Source organism: Trachemys scripta, chromosome 3 (genome assembly GCF_013100865.1).
Source record: "Trachemys scripta elegans isolate TJP31775 chromosome 3, CAS_Tse_1.0, whole genome shotgun sequence".
In the NCBI taxonomy this organism is placed as follows: Eukaryota; Metazoa; Chordata; order Testudines; family Emydidae; genus Trachemys; species Trachemys scripta.
In genome coordinates this window covers 50,343,595-50,366,120 of record NC_048300.1, presented here as the reverse complement: position 1 = coordinate 50,366,120, position 22,526 = coordinate 50,343,595, and the positions used below count along the sequence as shown (strand labels likewise).

The 22,526-nt window shown below is 43.8% G+C and overlaps 1 protein-coding gene across 1 annotated transcript in view; it reads right to left on the bottom strand.

Moving 5' to 3' along the window:
• The window catches only part of DNAH14 (dynein axonemal heavy chain 14), a 499,756-nt gene that overhangs the window by 36,722 nt on the left and 440,508 nt on the right, over positions 1–22,526 (bottom strand). The window contains exons 74-77 of the mRNA XM_034764559.1: positions 20,760–20,916; positions 17,126–17,336; positions 14,280–14,382; positions 10,043–10,270 (exon numbers count right to left, since the gene is read on the bottom strand). Of these exons, the coding sequence (XP_034620450.1) occupies positions 10,043–10,270; positions 14,280–14,382; positions 17,126–17,336; positions 20,760–20,916 (699 nt within the window). The remainder of the gene's footprint in view (positions 1–10,042; positions 10,271–14,279; positions 14,383–17,125; positions 17,337–20,759; positions 20,917–22,526) is intronic.

The window sequence follows — 22,526 nt, the reverse complement described above, 5'->3', positions numbered from 1 at the left end:
GAACCCCCTTTCAGGTAGTTGAAAGCAGCTATCAAATCCCCCCTCATTCTTCTCTTCTGCAGACTAAATAATCCCAGTTCCCTCAGCCCCTCCTCATAAGTCAGGTGCTCCGGCCCCCTAATAATTTTTGTTGCCCTCCTCTGGACTCTTTCCAATTTTTCCACATCCTTCTTGTAGTGTGGGGCCCAAAACTGGACACAGTACTCCATATGAGGCCTCACCAATGACGAATAGAGGGGAATGATCACGCCCCTATATCTGCTGGCAATGCTCCTACTTTACAGCCCAAAATGCTGTTAGCCTTCTTGGCAACAAGGGCACACTGTTGACTCATATCCAGCTTCTCGTCCACTGTAACCCCTAAGTACTTTTCTACAGAACTGCTGCCTAACCACTTGGTCCCTAGTTTGTAGCAGTGCATGGGATTCTTCCGTCCTAAGTACAGGACTCTGCACTTGTCCTTGTTGAACCTCATCAGATTTCTTTTGGCCCAATCCTCTAATTTTGTTTAGGTCCCCCTGTATCCTATCCCTACCCTCCAGCGTATCTACCACTCTTCCCAGTTTAATGTCACCTGCAAACTTGCTGAGGGTGCAATCCATGCCATCCTCCAGATCATTAATGAAGATATTGAACAAAAATGGCCCCAGTATTGTGGGCACTCCGCTTGATACCGGCTGCCAACTAGACATGGAGCCATTGGTCACTACCCATTGAGCCCAATGATCTAGCCAGCTTTCTATCCACCTTATAGTCCATTCATCCAGCCCATGCTTCTTTAACTTGCTGGCAAGAATACTGTGCGAGACCGTATCAAAAGCTTTATCATTATCAGAACCTCATGATATATTTGAATCCTTCAAGAGCACCCTACTAGCTGCATACTAACTATAAAAACAGATTAAAATAAATAAAAGTTGACTCATCTTGTAACTGTAGATCTTCGAGATGTGTGTCCCTATTGGTGTGCCACTGTAGGTGTATTTGCACTTCCTGCGCCTCAGATCAGAGATTTTAGGTAGCAGTGTCCATTTGACTCTGCTCTCTCCCCGTCTTATGCCCTGCATCAGGGCTACATAGTGCTTTGCAGGCAAACCATCCTCAGTTCCTTCTCTATCTCAGAGCTCATTGGTAAGACCTCCAAAGCAGGCAGGAGGAGGGCAGGTAGTGGAGTACCCACAGAGACACACATTTTGAAGAACCACAGTTACTGCACAAGGTGAGTAACCTTATCTTCTTCGAGTAGTGTCCCTATAGGTGCTCCACTGCAGGTGACTCTGCAGCAGTGCCCCAATGGAGGAGTGGGGCTTAGGAATTGAGTCTAGAATTGAGGATAAGACAGTGGAGCCAAATATGGCATTGGACATTGATTCTATATAATGTTCAGCATATGTATGAGCAGATGTCCAAGTCACTGCTCTGCACATTTCTGTGATCGGAATGTTTTTGAGGAAGTCTATGGAAGTGGAGAGAGATCTGGAGTGTGTTCATCCTCTAGGAGGAGGCTGAATGTTGTGAGAACGATAGCAATAGGTAATGCAGTCTGATATCGATTTAGAGAAACTTTGTTTAGTGATTGAGGATCCCTTAGATCTGTCTGCAATGAAGAGAAATAGTCTGGGAGCTTTCCTGAAGGACTTAGTCCTATCCAAATAGAAGGCTAGTGCTCCCCTGACATCATGTGTGTAATGTCGCCTCCCTTTTGTCCTGGTGTGGTTTTAGAAAGAAAACTCACAAGTGGATAAGCTGGTTTATATGGAAGTCTGAAGGTATTTTTGGTAGGAATTTGGGGTGCGGTCATAGTGTAACCTTATCTTTGAAAAAGATTATAAATGGGGGGGGGGGAGTAGGCCATTAGAGCCCCAATCTCTGCCACTCTCCGAGCAGAACTAATGGACACTAGGAATGTGGTTTTCATGAAGAGAGCTGATGGGCATGGGTTCAAAGGGAGGCCTTGTAAGGCATTTGAGGACAAGGTTGAGATCCCATGCCGATGTAGACCATGTGATTTGCGGGAAGAGGTTACTCATTCCCTTGAGAACCCTTCTTGTGAAAGGATGAACAAAAACAGAACAACCTTCTATCTTATGATGGAAGACAGTGATGGCTGCGAGAAGCACCTTTATGGAGTTTAGAGATAATCCTGACATCTTTAGTTCTAGGATGTAATCTCACACAAGTGGTAGTGGAGAGGATGTAGAAGTAGAAGTAATGTGTTTCAAGTCACTAGAGTTAGAATTGCTTCCACCTTTCAACATATATGTGAAAGTAGTTTGCTTCCTGCTATGTAACAGGATCACCTTTACATACTGGGAACAGGTCATTTCCAAGCTTTGGAACCATCAAAGGGCCATGCCTTGAGCTGGAGATTGGGGTGATGGACCTTGCCAGCATCCTGACAGAGGAAATGAGGAACAGGCTGGAGAGTGATTGGTTGGCATATCGCCAGTTGAGTAGGTAGGGAAATCTTTATCACTATAATTCTGTTGATTTTCTGATTCCACAAACCAAGGAGGAGAATGATGTAACACTCAAGAACTTGAATTAAGTGACTTACATGTATGCTCCATGTATTGTGGGGAACTCATCCTGAATGTTGTAGATACTGTGATCATGGGGGTCAATATGCCACAGTTGAGGATCTTATGGATGACACACATTCACCCAACTTGGAGGATATCAAGGAAAGTAATTAGAACTTAAATCTTTACATTCATAATAAGGCTAGTTTGTATTGCCTTTACTGTTATTGTTGTCTTGTTGCTGACTTGCTCTATTCTTCAGTGAAGGCCTCCTGCTGAAGTCTAAAGAGGAATCAGATGATGACAATCCTTTTATTGATGGGATAAGAAATGGTTACTCACCCTGTGCTGTAAATGTGGTTCTTCGAGATGTGTGTCCCTGTGGGTGCTCCACTCTAGGTGACTATTGAGCAGTACCCTCTAAGGTGGAGGGGGCTTCTGAATTGAATCCAGTACAGCAGAGAGTACAATCGAGCTGAATATAGTGTCAGAGTGGAGTCATGGGTGATTGCATAGTGTTCAGAGAACATACACACAGAAGCCCAAGTGGCAGCTTTACATATTTCGATGATTGGTACGTTATTAAGGAAGGCCGTGGAAGGGGCGATGGACCTTGTTGAATAGGTGCATATGAGCTAGGGTGGCTCAATGTTGTGAGATTGGTAACAGGAGCTAATGCAGTGTGAAATCCATTTGGAAAGTCTCTTGCTAGAGATTGCCAACCCATTTATCTGTCTGCTATCAAGATGAATAACTTTTCGGTCTTTCTGAAGGGGTTTGTTCTGTCTAGATAGAAAGCTAGAGCTCTTCTGACATCCAGAGTATGCAGTACTACATCCTGGGGGTTCAGATGCAGTTTGGAGTAGAAGACAGGCAAGTGAATTGTCTGACTGAGATGGACTGCAGAAGAGATCTTAGGTAAGGATTTGGTGTGAGGTTGAAGCATGACCTTGTCCTTAAAAAAACACTGCGAAAGGGGGATATGCCATCAGGGCCTGTAGCTCACCAAACTGTCATGCCAACATGATGGCTATCAGGAATGCTGTCTTTGTCAACAGATGGAGTAGTGAACAAGAAGCTAGAGGTTCAAAGGAAGTCTTGTGAGGCATTTAAGGACCAGACTGAGGTCCCATATTGGAGATGGACGTTGGACCACTGGGTAGAGGTTTCCAAGCTCTTTGAGGAACCATCCTGTAGTTGGGAGGCTAAAGATGGAATAGCCCTGTATGGGTGTGTGTGAAAGGCTCTGATGGCTACTAGGTGGGCTCTTACTGAGCTCATCAGTAAACCGGAAGTTTTTAGGGCTAAGGTGTAATCTAGTATATCTGGAAGTGATGCAGTCACTGGTGAATGCTGTCTATGGCCACACCAACTGGCAAAATGTGTCCATTTCTGACAATACATGTAGCAAGTAGATTGTTTACCATTGTGTAGTAGCACTCCTTTTACATTGAGTGAACAGGTTATCTCTACCCAGTGAGCCCTCGCTTAATCGCACTTTGAGACGAAGAATCTTGAAATTGGGGTGAAGAATCGTCCCGCGGTTTTAGGAGAGAAGGTGGAGAGTGTGATGGTGCACCCCATAAGGCTTTATGGAAATATGCTTATGAATGTATGTGTGACATAACTGGAATGTTTTTTATTACATATGCCATGTAACATATCTATGTAAAGGTTATGATCTACTGAATATATTTATCCTACTTATATGCATATATCATTTTTGTATTCGAAGTTATGAATATTGGTTGTGTACTTGTTTGATTTTAACTAGCCTAGTAGAGCATTTGGTCAGCTTCTTGAGAAAGGAATGTGCAAATTAAGTGCCCAATCAAGAACCACTTAAGCCAACAATGAACTCGAAGATGCCAATCCACATCGGAGCTTTCCCAGGAATGTGGCTTGGCTGGTAAGAAACTCAGTCATGTATGGACATGTGACTTGCCCATGTGACTCCAAAACTCCATCTTGGAGCTGGACTTTGCATAGGAGAGAGGAGGGGGTCTCCACCCACAAGGGCAAGTCTACTTAAATCCCTGGGAGACCCCTCCATTTTGTCTTCAGCTTGCTAAAGAGAGAGCCTCTCCAACCCCAAGGATACCTGAAAGAAAATGGAACAAAGGACAGTAACTACAGGGGGTGTGAGTGATTGCTGGACCCAGACTAGAAGGAGACTAGTCTGTAAAAGGAAGCTTACTGGAATTCCTCTAAGGGTAAGGTTTTATCTGTATTCAGTTTTCTTAAGACTTAGACTTGCATGTTTTATTTTATTTTACTTGGTAAGTCACTTTGTTCTGTCTATTACTATTTGGAACCACTTAAATCCTTCTTTCTTTATTTAATAAAATCACTTTTTACTTATTAATTAACCCAGAGTATGTATTAATACCTTGGGGATGGGGGGCAAACAGCTGTGCATATCTCTCTATCAGTGTTATAGAGGGCGAACAATTTATGAGTTTACCCTGTATAAAGCTTATATACGGGGTAAAACAGATTTATTTGGGGTTTGGATCCCATTGGGAGTTGGGCATCTGGGTGTTATAGACAGGAACACTTCTTAAGTGGCTTTCAGTTAAGTCTGCAGCTTTGGGGCACGTGGTTCAGACTCTGGGTCGGTGTTGGAGCAGACTGGCGTGTCTGGCTCTACAAGACAGGGTGCTGGAGTCCCAAGCTGGCAGGGAAAGCAGGGGCAGAAGTAATCTTGGCGCTTCAGTTGGCAGTTCCCAAGGGGGTTTCTGTGATCCAACCTGTCAGAGGGAGTGTTGTGGAGCATGATCAGACAGCATGTTGGAGGTAAGGAAACCACATTTGCCTGGGCCAAGTGGGGGTTATTAGGATGATTTGGCCTTGTTCTTTCTTTGTTTTGAGCAATGTTCTGCCTATTCGAGGAGTCAGAGGGAACATGTGCAGTAGGCTGATGACCACTGAAGTTGAAAAGCATTCTTTAAGGACTGGCAACCCAATCTGCTTGTTTACTTCTGTGGTGAACAGATCTATTTGGAGGGTGCTCCATTGAGGGAATATGTGATATAATATGTTGGGATCTATTTCCCATTCGTGGTCTTGGAAGAAGTGTCTGCTGAGTGCATCCACAGTAATATTCTGGATACCTGTGAGACAGGCCACTGTGATAGTAATACAGTTTTATATGCTTCCAACTCTGACTGCCTTGGTGCAAAGGGATGGGGAACTTGCTCTCCCCTGAAGGTTAATGTAAAATGTGCATGATATATTGTCCATCATTATTTTTATGTGCTTGCCTTTGATTAGCAGTAGGAATCAGAGACAGGCACATCTGACCGCCCTGAGATTGATATGTAGCATCATCTCCTTGCTTTGGATCATGTGAGTTTCTAGATGCGCTCCCCATCCTAACAGAAAGGCATCCATTGTTATAAGACCACTGGGGAAAGTTGTGTGAATGGAACTCCTGTGCACTCATTGTGATGAGTTCTTCCACCAATTGAGAGATTGTTTCACAAAGGCAGGTATGGAAAGAAGCCTATGCAGACTGTGTCTGGTGAGCAAGTAAATGGTTCTGAGCCATCCTTGGAGGCAGTGCATTCAAAGTTTGGTTTACTGTGTCATGAAGTTGGTGGCTGACATGTGATTCAGTAATTGAATGCAGTTCCTGACCATGGTTTGTGGACTGAGTTGAATCGTGTTTGCTATGTTGGCGAGGGCTACAAATCTGTGTTGAGAAAGGTAGGCTCTTGCCATCACTGAATTGTGCCCCTATGAATTTTGGGCTCTGTTCCAGGGTCAATGTTGATTTCTGTATATTCAGTTGTAGACCCAATTAGAGGAAGAGACCTTTCTTGTGGATTTTCTTTCTTGTGCTACCACTGATATAATCTTCGAAAAAACCGCTGGGGCAGATGATAGGCTGAAGGGGAGCACTCAATATTGGAAGTAATCTTGGCTAATAACAAAGTGGAGGAACCATTTGTGGGATGGATGGATGGATAGATGGATGGATGGAATGATGGATGGATAGTGATGTGGAAATATGCATTGTTGCTAACAGTCTTTGTGCCTTCAATTTGTAATTTCGAAGTGTAACGGGGCAGACTCACCTCTCGCGAGCACTGCATGGCCGAGTGCATGTGATTGCACACTCACTTTCTGTCTTTGGTGGGTCTTCGGTGACTTAGCCCTCTGGCCAAATCATATACAGTCTGTCTACAGGGCCCTCTGTAATGCTTCTCTCAGTTTGTCCCTGCTCTGGAATACAGCAGTGCTTCAGGGCTCCTTCCCTGAAGGCAATGTGTTCGTCCTCTCAGTGCCTTTCTGGCCCCAGCTCTTCAGCTGGGCCACTGCAGTTCAGTTTCCCCTTTGGGGTGCCTCAAAGTCCAGGCCACTTCCCTCAGTGACTAATGGGGAGGTTGGGGGGACCCAGGCCCGCCCACTACTCTGGGTCCCAACCCAGGGACCCTGTAGATATAGCTGCTGTCACTGTGTCCCTTTATCTAAGTTGCACTGCTGCTCTAATTCCCTGGGCCACTTCCCCATGGCATCTTCACCCTTACTTCAGGGCCTTGTCCTGATGGAATCCCTGCAACCGGCTTAGGGATCCTTCTCGATCTCCCCAGCTTCTGGCAGAACCACCTCATCTGAGTTCCTGCAGCTTTCTCAGCCAGCCACATACCATCCAGGACTCTCGAGCTCTATCAAAAAATGGAACTTGCGCTGGCCCTGCAGCTCTTCTTATAGTAGCCTGCTGGACCCTGATTAGTTGCTTCCCTCACAGCCTCTCTAGGCAGGTTGGAGGACCTCTCTACTGCCCTCTTCTGGGGCGGGTGTGGCAGGGCCACAAGGCCTCAAGCAGGGGGCCTCAGAGCCTAGTCCACCCCATCACACTAAGCCAACAGTGTCTTGAAGGTTGAGGGCTGAAAACCAATCCCCTTGCTCTAGTGAAGGAATTATCGCTGCAACATCACTATTTTGAATTTCCGTACCTTCACATAGGTAGTCTCATATTTAGGATAAGTATCCAACCTCCACTCTTTTTGGTACCAGGAAGTACCTTGAATAAACTCCCTTCCCTCTGTGCTGCATGGGGACTGGTTCTAGAGCGCCCAAACATAAAACAGTGTCTATCTCTTGGCGAAGCATGCTCTTAGAGGGGTCCCTGAAGAGGGATGGAGAAGGGAGAAGTGAAGTTAAATTAAGTGTATTGAATAATCTGTGGAAACGATCTCCAAGACCCACTTGTCTAGAGTGATTAACTCCCAGGCTTGCCTAAAGTGGTGAAGGTGTTTGCCGAAGGAAGGAAGGCTGGTGAACTGGTGCAGAGGAGAGGATGAGGATTGTAGTTCACACTCTCAACAGACACATCAAAATTGCTGTTTGGAAGTGGATGGGTGTGAGGCAGAAGGCTGAGAAGTGGATAGTTTCCTTCTCTGAAACCTCTGCCTTCTTAGGTGTGGTTCATATCATAGGCGCCAACTCCGTATGCGCTCTGGGGCGGGAGCATTCACAGGGAAAAAATGGTGGGTGCAGAGCACCCACTGGCGGCCCCCCATCAGCTCTCTCCCCCAGCATTTTCCACCCGCCAGCGGAAGCCCCGCGGTCAGATCAGCGCCTCCCTCTCCCTCTCTCCCTGTGCCTCCCGCCTACCACAATTAGCTGTTTTGCAATGTACAGGTAGGAAGCTGGGAGGGAGGGGAGGAGCGAGGACGTGGCACGCTTGGGGGAGGGGGCGGAACTGGGCAGGAAGAGGTGGGGCAGGGGTTGACCGGGGGGAAGAGGCAGAGCTTCAGTGGGATTGGGTGGGATCTCTGTGCTGTCTGGGACTTGCCGAGTTTTCTCTTGTATGAAGGGGGTATAAATGCCAAGAGAATGCAAAGTCACTCTGGAATCCTTCACTATTCACAGAGGCTCATCCATCAAATCCGTGAACAATTTAGAACCATTGAAGGGAAGTTCCTCGACCATGGTTTGAACCTTCTAAGGGAAACCAGAGAGCTGGAGCCAGGAGGCTCTTCTCATTACCATTGCTGTGGCAACTGAACGAGTGGCGGTGTCAGCAGCATCGAGGGAGGCTTGCAACATTGTTCTGGCCAATAGCTAGGTCTCTGCCACAATCACTTGAAACTGCTCCCTGTGTTCTGCCAATAGGTGGTCAACAAAGGAGGCGAGTTTGGTATAGCTGATGTGGTTATATTTTGCCATCAAGACCTGATAATTGGCAATTCTGAACTGAAGAGAGGCCGAGGAGTAAGACTTTCTCCCTAATAGATCCAGGCACTTGTGATCTTTATCATGAGGTGTTGATTTACCATGGTGCTGCCTACTACATTCCTTCACCACATCTACTATCAGGGAGTTAAGTGAGAGGTGGGAAAATAAAAACTCTGAGTCCTTTGCTGAGACGTAGTACTTCTTGTCTGCTCTTTTACATGTAAGGGGAATGGAAGCTAGTGTTTGCCAAACAATCTTTGCTGGATCTAAAAGAGCCTCATTAACAGGTAAGGCTATATAGGCCTCTGAAGGTGGAGGGTATCAAGCTGCTTAGGATGAACTTTTAGTTTGGACTAATTCAGTCTCCTTTTTGTACTGTTTCCCATCAACATTTGTTATTATTTGTTATTGTGACATCTTATGAACTTTCACATACTTTTTACAGTTGAGACCACAATTAGGGTAAATTGGTAGGTTCAATTTATCATAATAGAACTCAGCGCTGTTGTATCTAAACTAAAAACCTACTGCCTGAGAATAAAAAACAAAATTAAAATGTATCTTTTAAAAAACTAGAGTAACAGTAACGCTAGTGAATACTAAGTTCCAATTACTAAAAAGTAACATCCTATCTAAGCAACAAAGAACTATAAAAGGGATATTGATGTTGTTCTATCTGTCTGCCTAGGGTGGTTGCAAAGAACTGAGTGGAAATTAGGGTCTCAGGCTCTTTATACCCTTGGGAAGGGTACGCGGAGTGTGAATGCGCCTCCTACTACACACTGCTAGTGAAAATGTTGCAAACTATTGTGCTGGGGTGCCCAACACACCACGAGTGGGATCCACATGTGCAGTGATCAAAGAAGAACAATTACCTGCTGGTTTCAGGAATTATGGAGTCTTTGTTTCTCCACAGTGTTTTCATGATCTCCTGCACTAGTGGTATTAGAAGGGATATGGGGTACCCTTCCTGTATTCTAGGGAAAAATGATATATGGTGGTCTTCCATAATCTTCTTTTTTTCAGACACATTTATAAATACTTCGTGATCACTGGGTTCTTCCCAGGCCTGACCCTGGAGTGTTTACTTTTTATTTTAAACTTATTGGGATTTTGTCTCCCAGAAACTGAATAGCTCCTGGGAGATAAACTTAGAATCAAAGTACAGTATAAGTTAGGCATGGGCGTGAGACACTGAATTTGTGTACTTGGGAGATCAGACTAGGTGTTCCAGTTCAGACCCATCTCTAGTGTAAGCATTCATGAACCTGGGAATCAGAGTTCCAGATAACTTTTTATTTTTTTCATTGTGGTTTTTTTTGCAAAGTACTTACTTCTAAATCGGAAGAGTTAAATTCATATGGGACATTCCAGCCCAAAGCTCCATATTTTTTTCTTTCATGAACTACAGCATTGAAGAAACACAGGCTGAACACCAGCTTCTTCCATGATAAGCCACATTCAACCTTGTTGAAGATAATTTCTGTTACCTCTCCGCTGCCACTGTATCCAAATGTCTGAAGTAATTTTCCCTTCAGACCCTGAGGTGGTTCTATTGCCATCTTTAAAAAAGAAAAGAGGGAAACAAGGCAAGTGTATTACTATTATTATATTTTCTGAATAATATGCGGCAGGCAGATGGATGAGAGCAAAACAAATCTAACAAAACCCTTTTACTTTTTTTTTAGTGGATTAGTTACTGAATTGGATATGATCAATCAGAAAAAGAGAGAGATTACTTACAAGTAACTGTTGTTCTTGGAAAGTGTCGTCCCTCACACTTATGAGATATAATGCTCCTTGTGTTGAACTGTGGAATTTTATTAGTGATCAATATTCATTGGTGCTAGTCATCTGACCCCCATAAGGATCCATAAGTCTTCAACCACGATCCTCAGGTCCCCAAGCAACCTTCGTATTTTGGCTACCATCTGGCGACTTGCTAGTAACTGGTGGGCTCAATGGCTAATGGAACCCTAGCCCCACCAGAGGCATCAGCAATCGAAGTCCTGATTGGATGAGTGCCCGGCCCCACCTATTGGTCTGGCTGTGTTATTTAAACCAGAAGCAGACACAGGAAATTATTTGTGCAACTGGGTAGTTGCTACATTGAACCCTGCCTTCTTGCCTGACTCCTGAGCCATGCTTTCCTGCCTTGTCCCTGGTTCCTGCTTCCCTGTCTGCTCCTGATTCTGGTTTTCCTGACCTAGTTCTTGCTTTCCTGCCTTGTTCCTGATCCATGCCCCAGTCTTTGATTCTGACTTCCACCTCTGATTCTGACCCTTGACTTGTTTTACTGACTCCTAACTCTGACTCGTAGTTCTGACTGGCCAAACCCTTCATGCTACCCGTTCACCCCCTGCTCCGCCTGTGGAGGATTCCAAGGATATAAAAGAGGGTGTGGCTCCAACCACCCTTCAATTCCTTTGCTACTTTTGGAATTCTTTACCTGAGACTCCAAAGAAGAGGGGAAGGTGAGTAGGGAGTGTGAATATACAGAAGCAAAACTCTCAAAGAACAACAGTTTCTGGTAAGTAACCTCTCTTTCTTCTTCAAGTGGCCTCCATATATTCCCACTTGTGAGAGATTAGCAAGATGTATAACCTCTGAGGAAGTTGGGCTGATAAGTCTAGGTGAACAAGGACTGCAAACTGCCAACATGAGCATCAGCTGTAGATTGCAATACAAGAGAATGTTGGAAGTGATTATAATTTCATTCTCCCACATCAGACCTCAGCAAAAGACATTTTTATTTCAATATATTTACATACAGAGCTTCAAGCAACAGCCGTGCAAATTCTACAAAAAAGATAGGCCTGCAATGGATGTATCAACAATACTGAGACCTCAGGTTGTTTGCGGGGAATCCAGGGACTTAGGCACTTCATTAATTGTGCCGGACCCTCAGTGCTAATAGATCAACCCAGAGGGATCCACGTGCTTTGATGCTACATCAACAATATTGGGACATCAGCATCAAATTAGGCTGACCGTGAGAAATCCAGGGAACCTTAGCACACATCAAAGGTGCTGGAATTAGACTGACCCAGAGGAATACAGGGACTTTGACACTGCAACAAGGATGCTGACCTTGGTGATGAATAGGTCAATCTGGAGGGATCAGGAGACTTTGGCAGCATGTCAACTGTGTTGGTATCTCAGTACTGAATTAGACCCAGAGGGATCCAGGGACCTCAGTGCTGGTTGGCACCAGGACCTTGGCATGGGGCTCACCCAGAAAAGATCACGGAGATGGGCGAGGCTTAAGCCAGGGACACAGCCACTTTAGGTTAATGGATGGCCAAAATTGATGCTGGATTTACACATTGCCAGACTTAGTCAACTGGGCCTGAGATCCTCCCCTGTCAGTAGGAGAGTTTGAGATGGCCCTCCCACTCCTGCGGGTCATCCAGATGATACCTGTGCCCCTTGGATACCATTTATTCTTTATTCTTCAAACTGAAGAAACCTGTGCTGTTAATCTAACTGACTAAAAAGCAAATAGTCACAAAGGACAGAATCAAAAGAAAGAAAAAGATGAGGAAAGCATCACACACACTATGTGATTCAGGGTCACTGCACCTTCAGCAGTTAAAAAAGAACTGAAGGGCATCTGAGACCAGTCCCCCTCCATGGATGCCATTCACTAGAAAAAGTCTGCAACATGATGCCAGGGGTGCTGAATCCCACAAGTGGGAATAGAGAGGACACTTGAAGAAATCTAGATTTCATTAATGGCTGACTACAACTATTCTTCTGAAAACCAGTGGGTTAGACACTACTATTTTCACCATTTTTGCATAAGCGGGGCCCTTTTTCTGAAAACATTACAAAATATTCTGTAGGATATAATGTAAATAAACAACTCATTAGTTTTCAATTACACCGCTTCTGAAGAAGTATTTTAAAATAAACAATTCATATAAACATATAATAATTAATATATACATATTTTCTGAAATGTGAGTATCAATATTCAGCAGAGATTATTTTGTTTTTGCCATCATGGTGGTCATGTGGTCATAAATCTAGGAATTAAAGTGGAACTATTAATCCTTGAGCAGGTGGAAATAAAGCATGGAAGTGTTAAATTTGGGCCTAATTACTCAGAGTAATATATGAAGAACTACTGCACTTTATAAAAATTTCTGCTGTGGGATCTCTGCCATTGAACAACCATCACTTTTGGGAAGAAGCAGAGCTGTTATGGTGCCCTAACAGGAAACCCAAGTAAATTTATCTGCAGTACTGAGGACCTGATTTTTTAGCTGATAGTTTTCTGAAAAGTGAATGCGACGTGAAGCTTAATCTTTTGCTCTGAGAGATTAAGAGCATTATGTAGGCTGCATCTGGGGGATGGACCACCTTGCATTCTTCTCAGATAGCCTCCTCTAGCTAACCCATCAGCACCATCCAGCTCTTCTTAGCCACAAGAATGAGCAAACCTAATGGCCTTAAAGGATGTGTATATATAAAATGATGTATTCCCAGAAAATCACTCAAATTAAAAGAGTGGAAAACGGAGCACTCATCCACCAAGAAAAGATGAGACCAAAAAAATTCTGTTTATTTCTTCAAGGGAAATAAGAGATTAAAGTGTTTTATTCATGAGGTCATCTTCTCCTAGAGCACATTCATTTTATTTCATTGCTACAACATATACTTGTATCAAACTCTTGAACATTTAAAAAAACAAATCCAGGATGTTTGAATTCTAACTTTTTCTTGTTACTGCAAGAATAACATTCAGCTCACTTGGGGGAGGGGAATAAATCTTCAGTCGTCAGACAGGTTTCTATTAAGCAAAGTAGTATTTATAAATGTCTCCTTTTTCATATGGAGAAACAAGGCCATCTAGTTCAGAGTAGAATTGGGCTTTATGTGGGGAGACTGGAGGAACTGGAGTTGAGTTCCCTCATGAAGGTTGGGTGGTAGAGTGCAGAATTTTGGTTTGACTCTGTTTCTTGTTAAGATAATATTAATATTAGAATGAGAAATTTGAAATATTCAAATTGGGTATTCACAGCCAAAACCACAGCAACTTTCTGATTGTGGTGTTTTAGCAAATTATATCAATCCTTATTCATAGGTGCCAGGTTAGTATAATTTTTGGTGGTGCCCAGAATGGGTCCAAGCAGAGCCGTCCTGCTTTGGGGGGGCCACAAGCTTCGGGGGGACATGGGGTCCAGGGTGGCCTAAGGGGTTAGCGGGGGGGCGGGAGGAGAGGGAGACTTGCACTGGCAGCAGCGAGCGGCCCGGCCCCAGCTCGCCCCTTGCCCACTCCTGGAGTTGCTTGGGGGAGGAGGGAGGGGCGCAGAAGCCAGAAAGAGGCGAGGCAGGGGCTTGACGGAAGGGGTGGAGTGGGGAGGGAAGGGGCGGAGCGGGGCTGGCTCGGGCCGGGTTGCTTGCTGCTGCTGGCCCCAGGCTAACATCCCAGGACCCCCGCTAATCCCTCGGGGTGAAGGGCCCCCCTGGGGTGTTTGCCCCAGTCCGTCCTATGGACAGGATAGTTCTGAAAATATAAGTCTAAACATTGGTGGAGCCCATACAACTCGCCGCCTATGCCCTTACCTTAAAACCTTTCTGCAGGATAGGTATGGGGAAAGAAGGATCAGGTGTGGAACTTAACCATAGTCTAAACTGAGGATCCATGTTTATGTTTGGCTGGGTAAATCTGTAAAGACAGGTAGTTTGGTAACATAATTATTATTCTACCAAATATATAAGGCAAGATGCAAACTTTTAATAATCAAATTTCATTACCATTTGCTCAAGTAATTTAAATGAAACAACCTGGACAGAAATAATGTGATTTCTCCACCTTTTGTCTTACTCTTCAAAGTAGTAAGCCTAGAAAGAGAGCTAGTGGGTCTTGCAAAAGAGAATCTGAATGTTCACATCATGGTCCAGTTCAGAAACGTGATGCTGTCCACTCACATTAGAACCTCTAATGATGCACTATAAGACTGGGAATTGTCATTCCTACCTGGTAGCTAAGTACTGGGGGTTGCCAGGATCAGAAAATACTCAGCTGCATTCCAAGTGAGTGGTGCAGTGGGTAGAGGAGAGAATTCAACAGCCCAACAGGTTCACAGATGCAAGGTGGATCCCCTTTCACTAATCTCCGGCAGCAAACCCCACAGCCCCTACCTTTTGTTCATGGATATACTGGGTGGTGATCTTCCCTTTTCAGATATTGTGGGTGAACTCATCACTTCTGACAATGAATGGCAACTTCAGCCTATCTGCTCATGCCATGAGGGGCCCTCCCTGGTCAGACTGATCTCTAGGGTGGTAATGGGGGACAGTTCTCTTGCCTTCAGGGATAAGAGTACCGGTGGGCAGCAATAGCAGCAACAGCTGTATTCCACTGAGCCTCCACGGAGGTCCAGGTCAGGAGCTGCTAGCTAAAATCCAGGAGTTGTACCCTTTCCCCAGAACTCAGCATATGGTGGAACAGTGCAGACACCAATAACTTTGACAAATCAGAAGCCTATGTGGTTTTCTGAGCATCATAAGTCCAACAATTATGATTGCAGACTAGAGGATTCTCTGTGTCTGGGAAAAGTGAGAGAAGGAAGGACTGTGAATTGGTAGTGGGTATTGTTCACCACAAACCTGTGGGGCTGAGTGATTGCGATATGAAAATATGTGTCCTTCAAGTCGAGGTCGCCATATCAGTCTGCTGGATCCAGTGAGAGGATGATGGAGGCAAAGGGACCATGCAGAACTTGAGTTTCTTCATGAACTTGTTGAGTTCTCGCATGTCCAAGATGGGCCTGAGGCCGCCTTTGGCTTTCGGTATTTGGAAATACCAGAAATAGAAGCCCTTGCCCTTCTGCTCCTGAGGAACCTCTTCCACTGCTCCTAGTGATAAGAACGAGTGCACCTCCTGTATAAGGAGTTGCTCGTGAGAGGAGTCTCTGAAGAGGGATGGGGAAGGCGGGGTGGAAGGATGGGAGGGCACAGAATAGGATGGAGTATCCCCTCTCTACTGTGTGGAGCACCCAGCGGTCCGAAGTAATACGGGACCATGCACTGTAGATACTTCCTGGGAGGTTCATAGGCTCTCTGGCAGTAAAAGGGCGGAGAAGCAGGCTCTTGCTTATGGGGAGGTGGTTTGGAGTGCCTTCTCCAAAGTGCTGAGGTGTATATACTCAGGGAGTGGAGGGTTGCATGACAGTCCTGAAGGACTGTAGCAACTCACCCATTTTGTCACTGTACATGTTGTTAACCTCAAAGGGGAGATCCTCCGTGGTAGGAATTTCCATGGGGAACCCAGAGAATTCAAGTCATGAAGCTTATCTCATTGCAACCAAAGTCACCATGCAATACTGAAGCTTGGAGGGACAATCAAGCTATCAGCTTGTCCACTCACTCAGGCAATGGTCTGCAATTGTGTTTTAGGTTCCTGGAGCAGTTTGTTTCTGAACTCAGAAAACTTATTATAATTAATAAAATCCTATTTGGAATTGAGGTCTGATCATTCACAATGCAGAACTATAGGTTAGCTGAGATAAAACTCTTCCTATTGAAGTGGTCTAATCTTTTGGTGTCTTTGTTGGAGAGAGTAGAGCTAGGTTGGTGCAGTCTGTTACATTCAGTGACAGGCTGAATTTCTCTGACAGAGAGAATTTAGAAATGGAAGTAGCTAAGGAGTACTTTTTGGGAGCTGGAACCATGGAGGAAGTTGTGGCACTCCCATTCACCAGAGCAGGTCCAGTAGAAGAATATTATGGATCCAGGCAGATCTTGTTTGTCCAGGACCAAGTATAGGCTTGTCTATACTTTTAAATAAGCCTCCCTTGCTTTTGAGTTCTTTTGGAAAAAGACCAACAAATAGAGCATTTGTTGGTAATATACCACTCACTCAGACAAAATAGGCATCTAATATGCCTGTCATTGAAGGGTATAGCCACCTGGCATGAAACCTCGTGATTTTTGCTCAGCCATAAGGTCTGAAGCCTGGTACCGGGTAACTAAAAGACAGAGTAAAAACTACACAGAATGGAAACCTATCATAAACTACTGTATCCACACTAAAAGCAATTTTATACAAAATTATTGTATTAACAATCACAAATGGGCAAGAGACAAATACTGTTCTCAGTTATGTCTCTTAGTCCTGGATGGTATGAAGGAACCAAGAGTAGGTTGGCATGGCTCTCCTCTTTATGCCCTTTGGAGAGGAGAATAAGGGCACTCAGGTTGTAGGAACTGCCCAATAGATATTGCTAGCCAAGAGTAGAATATATAAACACTCAAAGAAGAAAACTTTTTCCAGTTCCTCTTCGGAGACTTTATTCATACCTCTTGTGTTAAAAAGACTGATATTTGCATTTATATTGATTGCTTCAGATTTGGCCGGGTTAAGTTTATAACTTAATTTATATTTTGAATATAAATAAAACACTTACGAATCAACAATTGTACAAAGTCTGGGCATAAATGATGCAGCAAGATGGCAGTTTTGGAGGAAAACCCATTGTCCACTCAACAGCTGTGCTTTATGTATCAAATCTTCAGCTTTGCTTCCCTGACCACGTCCCAAAGAAACCATTTTCACATGCTGTGTGCTTCCTTTTATTTCCTGTGCAAGGCGCAGAAGGTGAGCTGCTGGGTCTATTCCTGTGTAACAACATGGAATTGATTTATTTATGCGGCTACAGCAGTCAAAAATTATCTTTAGAGTTACGTATTTGAAAATGTGTCATTTTTAATTACCTCACCTGTAAGAATAGTAATCTGTGTTATTATTTTTGTAATATTATACATTTCATTATAAGAGACTCATGGGGTGAGGAAAAATGGATTATGTTATATTACACTGGTCTACAATTTTTGAGAAGTCGTCTGCTTCAGAGATAAAATGTGCTATTTATTATGTATTTTGATGTGCCGAATTCAAATATGACAATTAAAACAACTGATTGGCTACTGTTTCTAAGATATTTAAGTTTTTACATTTTAGGTCTATGTATATTGTGTAGATAGTAGAGTTTTAATCATAAATTGTAAACCTAGGTCTTTTCATGTGTTTATGGTTGCTTTACATGATAATATTTCACCTGTCCTGTTTATGTAACACTTTAAAAATCAGCAAAAGGGTTATATAAATAAAATTTATTATGAACCAAAAGGCAAAAAACTATTATGTACATAGTTTAGTCCTATTCAGTGTCTACTCGGCGCTTCTTGGCTTGTCTCTTGTATTCATTAAATGGAGCATCTCTTGTCACTGTCCAGCAATAGTCTGCAAGCATTGATGGGCTCCATTTGCCCTGATAGCATTTCTCCATTGTTGCAATGTCCTGGTGAAATCGCTCCCTGGGCTCGTCACTCACTGCTCCGCAGTTCGGTGGAAAAAAATCTAGTTGAGAGTGCAAAAATGTATCTTTAGTGACATATTGCAACCAAGGCTTTTGTATGCCTTGAGGAGCTTTTCCACCAACAACCTGTAGTTGTCTGCCTTGTTGTTTCCGAGAAAATTTACTGACACTAACTGGAAGGCTTTCCATGCCATCTATTCCTTGCCACACAGTGCATGGTCAAATGCATCATCTCGAAGAAGTTCACGAATCTGAGGACCAACAAAGACACCTTCCTTTATCTTAGCTTCACTTAACCTTGGAAATTTTCCACGGAGGTACTTGAAAGCTGCTTGTGTTTTGTCAATGGCCTTGACAAAGTTCTTCATCAGACCCAGCTTGATGTGTAAGGGTGGTAACAAAATCTTCCTTGATTCAACAAGTGGTGGATGCTGAACACGTTTCCTCCCAGGCTCCAATGACTGTCGGAGTGGCCAATCTTTCTTGATGTAGTGGGAATCTCTTGCATGACTATCCCATTCGCAGAGAAAAGAGCAGTACTTTGTGTATCCAGTCTGCAGACCAAGCAAGAGAGCAACAATCTTCAAATCGCCACAAAGCTGCCACTGATGTTGGTCATAGTTTATGCACCTCAAAAGTTGTTTCATGTTGTCATAGGTTTCCTTCATATGGACTGCATGACCAACTGGAATTGATGGCAAAACATTGCCATTATGCAGTAGAACAGCTTTAAGACTCGTCTTCGATGAATCAATGAACAGTCTCCACTCATCTGGATCGTGAACGATGTTGATGGCTGCCATCACACCATCGATGTTGTTGCAGGCTACAAGCTCACCTTCCATGAAGAAGAATGGGACAAGATCCTTTTGACGGTCACGGAACATGGAAACCCTAACATCACCTGCCAGGAGATTCCACTGCTGTAGTCTGGAGCCCAACAGCTCTGCCTTACTCTTGGGTAGTTCCAAATCCCTGACAAGGTCATTCAGTTCACCTTGTGTTATGAGGTGTGGTTTAGAGGAGGAGGAGGATGGGAGAAAATGTGGGTCCTGTGACATTGATGGTTCAGGACCAGAAGTTTCATCCTCTTCCTCTTCTGACTCAAGTGAGAATGATTCTGGTGCATCAGGAACTGGCAGTCCTTCTCCATGGGGTACTGGGCGTATAGCTGATGGAATGTTTGGATAATGCACAGTCCACTTTTTCTTCTTTGACACACCTTTCCCAACTGGAGGCACCATGCAGAAGTAACAATTGCTGGTATGATCTGTTGGCTCTCTTCAAATCATTGGCACTGCAAAAGGCATAGATTTCCTTTTCCTGTTCAACCACTGGCGAAGATTTGTTGCACAAGTGTTGCAGCATATGTGTGGGGCCCACCTCTTGTCCTGATCTCCAATTTTGCAGCCAAAATAAAGGTGATAGGCTTTCTTAACCATAGTGGTTATACTGCGCTTTTGTGATGCAAAAGTCACTTCACCACAAACATAGCAGAAGTTATCAGCACTGTTCACACAAGTCCGAGGCATCTCTGCTCACTTTGGCTAAACAGAAATGTGTCCCTTTGCAAAATCAAACACTGACAAATAAGAGAGCAAGACAATGTATGATTTCTAGAGCTGATATAGGGCAATTTGTTCAGTAGAGTGATGTAAGCTTCGTTATGATTGCATCCTCCATGACTTCTAGGAATAACATGATGCAATTCATATCATGTACGACGCAATACCAGCTTTAGATTGCATCATTCATTGTTTTGCCTAAAAAGCAAGTACTGTCCAAACCCAGTCATAGATTTATTCATAGATCCAGTCAAAGATGTATTTTAGTCATTTCTGGTTTAAATTGAGATCCCTTCCCTTTATAACTCACTTATCCTCCGCCATTCCCAAATCAAGGGTCGTATATACTGACCCAATAGCATATCTTGAAAACTAGAGCCAATCAACAATTTTAAGCACCATTTTCATTCTCAGTGACCCAGAATTAGTAAAGTTTGACTACATTTATTTCAGAAGCATTTTGGCTGTACAGCAGTGTTATCAGAAGAAAGCACTGAGACACTGATGAATAAGAATGATGGTTTGATTGTATTAGTTCAAGAATTTCTCACAATGGTAACTATCACAGCAAATGATACTGAACAGCAGAAGTACATCTTATCAGGAAAATGCGGATGTGGTTCAACCAACATTTTTGGTTAAGTTATTTAGTGTTATTTTAAATATTGAACAAATAATATAGGGCCAGATCACTCACTCCCATGGCAAAAAACACAAGAGGCAGTCTAGAAGGAGAAAAACTCTGCCCATGGATTTTTTGGGGAATCCATTTAAAGCCAGGCCTTGTAACTCTATGCTGCCTCCTGGTTCCTTATCTCTGGTGACGATGAGCAGGGCTTCCCCTACCAGCAGCTACCTTGAACCCAGTTTTAAAGGAGAATTTGAAGATTGGAGCAGAATTCCAAGGCCAGAGGTACTGGTGGATTGATGTGGAGCATCCCTCACAACCCTCCTTCTTCCTGTGATTTTTGTCTACTCCCAGTTTCACTATTTGCTGTTCAGTTTAACAGGAAACAAGGATAACATGAATGCAAAAGTTGGTAACACTCTAGGAAGCAGGGGCAACCTATTGAACATAAAAGCTAAACTAAAATCTGAAAAGTAATGCTTCATAAACCAGGTTTTATGTGCCCCTTCTTAGTTTATGAGTATCTCACCATGAGAATGAATAAATATTAATGGAGTTGTGGCACTGGAATCTTCATACACTTCTTTCAAGTTAATCCCTCCAGTCTGAAGATATCTGGCTCCTAATTTCTCAATAACAAACTCTCGTATTGCACTATTTAAACTTCCTGGTCTGAGAATTTTAATCTAACAATAAAATATGAAAGATGAGAGAACAAATTCATCAAGTCATTTAAATTAACATTAGCATAATAATTATGTCTGTGATAAAAATAAAGTCAGGTTGTTTTGTACTATACAGTTCTAAAAGTTTCCAAAATCTCAACATTTGTGTTTTACTTAACTAATATTAATACCACTAGGTCATTGTATATCTCTCACTTTACATGAATCAAAAGATATCTACATGGGAAAGTAAAGTACTTATCAGGTAATATGGGAAGAAGTGCAATAAAATCAGGACTAGGAGCTGAAAAGAAGGTGAAAGACATGTTATTTACCCCATGGTAACTGTGGTTCTTTGACATGTGTTTTCACACAGATTCCACTCAAGTTGTGCATGTGTCCGTGTGTGAGATTGGATTCGTTTGGATAGCAGTGTCCCTTGGGGTTGTACCTGTACTCTGAGATCCCTTGTGACCACCACAGCTGAGGGCATAAAGGGCAGGGTGGCCTCAACAGCCACTCGGTTCCTTTGCCAACAAGATTCACAAGAGAACAGGACTCTGATTATCTGGGATGGAGGGTGGCTTGCAGAGTGCTGGAACAATTTGTGTAGTGGGGGTGCTGAGAACCACTAAATATAGACAGAAACACACCTGGATAACCTCTCTGTGGACATAGGTTGCCCTCTAACTTTTTCTGGGAAAGCCATAAATGGTCTGGGGGAAGAAGTGAATAACTTTGTTCCATTTAAGTAAAAGGATAAAGCTCTCAACCTTCTTTAGTATGTGCTGTTTTATTTTGCCTGGGTTGCAGTGAGGTTTTGGGGAAAAAATGGGAGATAGATTAATTGATTGAGATGCACTGATTGATTGAAACTACCTTAGGCAGAAATTTGGGATGAGGCCTAAGGATTACTTTGTCCTTATGGGGACATGAGGGCCTGTATTTTGCTGACTTTTCTAAGCTGAGATAATGGCCACCAGAAAAGGTGTCTTCATTGACAGATGACAGAAGGAGCACATCGCCATGGGTTTGATGGGAGTGGTCAGGATAATGTGGCAAGAGTTCTGTTTCCACTTTCTCAAACTCTGGAAATTAAGTGAGTTGGTGAAAAGGTGAAGAACTGATCCAGCACTCAGGGGAAAAGAAAGGTGTCAGCGAGCCTGGGTTTACATCCCTTCAGGAGCAAAAAAAACATCCAGCAGTTGCTGTTCCTATATGATGTGAACAAGACCACAACGAGAAATCCCCACCTGATTAATATGTTGTGGAAAATGGAATTGGGGCCATTCATGGTTCTCTGAAAATGATCTGCTGAGTTGGCCTGCCAGAGTGTTCTGGAGTTGGAGAAGTATCTAGCACTGTGCTGATGAACTCTATGGTTCGAGTTGGGGTCACAGTTAGGGTTACCATACGTCCGGATTTTCCCGGACATGTCCGGCTTTTTGGGACTCAAATCCCTGTCCGGGGGGAAATCCCCAAAAGCCGAACATGTCTGGGAAAATCCGGCGCCGCTGGCTGGGGCCTGGCCCGGGGCCGGCGGTGCTGGGCAGCCAGGGGGTGCGCCGGGCCGCCGGGGGCCGCTGGTGCTGGGCGGCTGGGGGGTGCGCCGGGCCGCCGGGGGGTGTACC